The sequence below is a fragment of the Hemitrygon akajei genome, chromosome 24, assembly GCF_048418815.1.
Source record: "Hemitrygon akajei chromosome 24, sHemAka1.3, whole genome shotgun sequence".
Taxonomy (NCBI): domain Eukaryota; kingdom Metazoa; phylum Chordata; class Chondrichthyes; order Myliobatiformes; family Dasyatidae; genus Hemitrygon; species Hemitrygon akajei.
Window position 1 is genome coordinate 28,026,648 of NC_133147.1, and position 4,717 is coordinate 28,031,364.

General features: G+C 42.4%; 1 protein-coding gene across 1 annotated transcript; it reads right to left on the reverse strand.

Moving 5' to 3' along the window:
• Positions 1-1,570: 1,570 nt before the first annotated feature.
• Positions 1,571-2,521, reverse strand: LOC140715691 (C3a anaphylatoxin chemotactic receptor-like). The gene has a single exon (XM_073028060.1). The coding sequence runs from the start codon at positions 2,519-2,521 to the stop codon at positions 1,571-1,573; it is 951 nt and encodes a 316-aa protein (XP_072884161.1).
• Positions 2,522-4,717: the final 2,196 nt, after the last annotated feature.

Genomic DNA, 4,717 nt, shown 5'->3' on the forward strand with positions numbered 1-4,717 from the left:
TGCAACAAAGTAGGAGCAGAAACATCTTTCCATTTCAACAAAATAGCCCTTCTGGCCAATAATGTAATGAATGAAATTACATGTTGGTCTGATGGAGAAATGCCATGTATATATTGAGGGATTATACCAAATAAAACTGTCAATTTATGAGATTATAAATTAATTCTTAAAAGTTTAGAAGTTGTGGAGAAAATAGATTTCCAAAATGTTTCAGTACAGAACACGACCAAGACGTACGTGTCAGTGTGGCTGTCTCGGTTTTACATCTGTCACACTGACTATCAACGTTAGGAAACATTTTAGACAGTCTCTCCTTTGTCAAATAGTAACGATGTACAATTTTAAATTGAATTAAAGAGTGACTGGCACAAATCGAAGAAGAGTTAACCAACTTCAAAATCCGCAACCAATCTTCTGTTATCAGAGTCATGTTAAGCTCTCTCTTCAAATCTTGTTTAATCTTAAGTGAAGGGTAATTGTGCTGTTGTAACAATAAATAATAAATTTTCCCAATAAAACCCTTCACTAAAGGATTAATTTTTAAAATAATATCTAACAGGTCAGAATATTGTATACATGGAAGATTACTTAAGTATTTTTGTAAGAAGTGTCTGACCTGAAGATATTACTGGAAATGTGAATACGAGAGAGAGTATTTAGTTACTAATTTCTCAAAAGACATCAATCAGCCATCTTGGAACAGGTCCGTGAAGGAATAAACTCCTTTATTCCTCCAAAGAAGAAAGGTAGGATCACTTAGTGAAGGTTTAAATAAATAATTTCAATAAATTAAACTAAAAAGTTTTAATTTTTTGAGATTAAAAAATTATGGAACTGGAACCATATCCGTAATGACAGTTTAATCACAGGATATAAATTTAAATTAGTAATTTTGGCCTGTTGTACGGGTAGAGAAGCTCCTAATAATGAGGTTAAGTGAAACTTTCACAGCATTCAATTCCAAATCAGCCCAAGCTGGTCGTTCATTTCTATCAGCCCAATATAACCAAAAACACGTATAACGTATATTGACAGCCCAATAATACATTCTTGAATTAGGAAAAGCAAGACCTCCATCTTTTTTTAATTTTTGTAATTGATAATTACCAATTCTTGGTCTTTTATTATTCCGAACAAAAGATGAAATGATAGTCAACCTGATCAAAAAACTTCTTAGTTAAAAAAAGAGGTATTTTGAAATATGCAAGTGTGAGGTGCTACATTTTGGTAGGACTAATCAAAATAGGACATACATGGGAAATGGTAGGGCATTGAGGAATGCAGTAGAACAGAGTGATCTAGGAATAATGGTGCATAGTTCCCTGAAGAGGAAATCCATGAAGATCTTTAGCTTCATGAAGTGCAATAGCCAAGGGTTCCAGCACCAAATCAAATAACAAAGGACTTAACGGACGTCCTTGTCTCGTGTCCCGCGAAAGCCGAGAAAAAGGAGATCTGCAATTATTAGCAATAGGTGTAACAGAGAGTTGTCCAGTTGTATACAGAGCCCCGCACTGGGGAAACACTTCGCTGTCGAACGCCTACCTTGTGCGTCTTCAAAGAATCTCGCTCAGCTGAGGGTCAACGAAGCGGCTCCTTCATAATCTCTGCTTGTTGAGACAGCGTTATCAGGAAGATCGTTCTCTAACTCTGTGAAGGCAAGACGGAGCGAGCTGGCCAGTGAGCGTTTGAAAACCTGGCGGAATTTGCGGCCGACGAAGACGTAGAGAAGGGGGTTGAGGGCGCTGTTGAAGGAAGCCATGGCGAGCGCCACGTCATGCCAGATCAAGCTGAAATATCCGGAAAAGTACGTGGCCGCGCTGCTAATGTGGTACGGGAACCAGCAGATGATAAAGACGACGATCACGGTCCAGATGACGCGGACAGATTTCCTGGACTTGGTGAACTCGTCCGCGGGTAGTTTCCGGACAATCAGGAAATAGCAGACGGCCATGACCAGGATAGGGATGAGGAAGATAAAGACGGCCCAAGTTACCTTCAACATATTCCAGATGCTATTCCCAAGGTGTAGCTTGGGATGTAGTAGGGCGATCAAGCAGATGAGCAAGGCGAAGACCCAGGCCGCGCTGCATGCCACATGCGCCCAACACTGGCGGAGATACCGCCGGCACCAGATGGGCTGAGTGACAGACAGGCAGCGGAAGATGCTGATCACGGTCAACAGGAGGACGCTGGCGGACCCATTCAGGCAGATGGAGAAGAGGAGCAATTTGAAGGCGATGTCCCAGGAGCCTCGGAGGGCGAGGTTGACCATCCAGAAGGGGAGGGTGAGGCAGAGAGCCAGGTCCGCCACGGCCAGGTTCAGGAAACACACAGAGTGGACGCTCCTCTTCATCTTGAAGCCCGTCACCCAGATGACTGCGCTGTTGCCGGGGACGCCCAGCAGGAAAGCGATGGTGAAGATGATCATGGACAAGATCATGGACACTTGCTGACCGGACCAATTCGCATGGCTGATGAAGCTGAATTGGACCCGGTGATGATCTTCAGGGCTCGACATGTCTGACCTGTTGGGAGAACATATTACGGAGATGATTAGGTTAGGGAAAATGGAAGGAGGGGGAAGGGAGAGCAGGGATGGCAGAGGAAAGGAGGAGGAGGGAAGGACATTGACACAATGATATGGAGAAATCCGGGGGCAAATGACTGGCCAGACGATCCTTTCTCCATCGCAGCGCCCCCAAAGCCGAGATCCTACCCGTATACCAATTACAACCTGGAAACAGGCCGTTCGGTCCTTCTAGTCCGTGCCGAACGCTCACTCTCACCTAGTCCCACTTGCCCGCATTCTGCCCATAACCCTCCATTCCTTTCCTGTCCATATACCTATCCAATTTTACTTTAAATGACAATACCGAACCTGCCTCTACCACTTCCACTGGAAGCTCGTTCAACACAGCTACCACTCTCTGAGTAAAAAAATTCCCCCTCGTGTTACCCCTAAACTTTCGCCCCCTAACTCTCAAATCTTGTCCTCTTGTTTGAATCTCCCCTACACTCAATGGAAAAAGCCTGTCCACGTCAACTCTATCTATCCTCCTCATAATTTTAAATACCTCTATCAAGTCCCCCCTCAACCCTCTACGCTCCAAAGAATAAAGACCTAACTTGTTCTATCTTTCCCTATAACTTAGGTGCTGAAACCCAGGTAACATTCTAGTAAATCTTCGCTATACTCTCTCTATTTTATTGACATCTTTCCTATAATTTGGTGACCAGAACTGTACACAATACTCCAAATTCGGCCTCACCAATGCTTTGTACAATTTTAACATTACATCACAACTCCTATACTCAATGCTCTGATTTATAAAGGCCAGCAAACCAAAAGCTTTCTTCACCACCCTATCCACATGAGATTCCACCTTCAGGGAACTATGCAGCATTATTCCTAGATCACTCTGTTCCACTGCATTCTTCAATGCCCTACCATTTACCATGTATGTCCTGTTTGGATTATTCCTACCAAAATGTAGCACCTCACACTTATCAGCATTAAACTCCATCTGCCATCGTTCAGCCCACTCTTCTAACTGGCCTAAATCTCTCTGCAGGCTTTGAAAACCTACTTCATTATCCACAACGCCACCTACCTTAGTATCATCTGCATACTTACTAATCCAATTTACCACCCCATCATCCAGATCATTAATGTATATGACAAACAACATTGGACCCAGTACAGATCCCTGAGGCACACCACTAGTCACCGGCCTCCAACCTGACAAACAGTTATCCACCACTACTCTCTGGCATCTCCCATCCAGCCACTGTTGAATCCATTTTACTACTTCAATATTAATACCTAATGATTGAACCTTCCTAACTAACCTTCCGTGTGGAATAATAAGATTTGTCAAACATGACCTTCCATGCACAAATCCATGTTGACTGTTCCTAATCAGACCCTGTCTATCCAGATAATTATATATACCATCTCTAAGAATACTTTCAATTAATTTACCCACCACTGACGTCAAACTGACAGGCCTATAATTGCTAGGTTTACTCTTAGAACCCTTTTTAAACAATGGAACCACATGAGCAATGCGCCAATCCTCTGGCACCATCCCCGTTTCTAATGACATTTGAAATATTTCTGTCAGAGCCCCAGCTATTTCTACACCAACTTCCCTCAAGGTCCTAGGGAAAATCCTGTCAGGACCCGGAGATTTATCCACTTTTATATTCCTTAAAAGCGCCAGTACTTCCTCCTCTTTAATCGTCATAGTTTCCATAACTTCCTTACTTGTTTCCCTTACCTTACACCATTCAATATCCTTCTCCTTAGTGAATACCGAAGAAAAGAAATTGTTCAAAATCTGGCCCATCTCTTTCGGCTCCACACATAGCTGTCCACTCTGATTCTCTAAGGGACCAGTTTTATCCCTCACTATCCTTTTGCTATTAATATAACTGTAGAAACCTTTCGGATTATTTTCACCTTACTTGCCAAAGCAACCTCATATCTTCTTTTAGCTTTTCTAATTTCTTTAAGATTCTTCTTATATTCTTTATATTCCTCGAGCACCTCATTTACTCCATGCTGCCTGTATCTTTCTTTTCCCATACCAAGTTTCCAATATCCCTTGAAAACCATGGCTCTCTCAAACTTTTAACTTTTCCTTTTATATTGAAATATATAATTATATTGAAAGGACACCCCACTGTCCTTTCCGTAGCCCGTAGTTCCGTT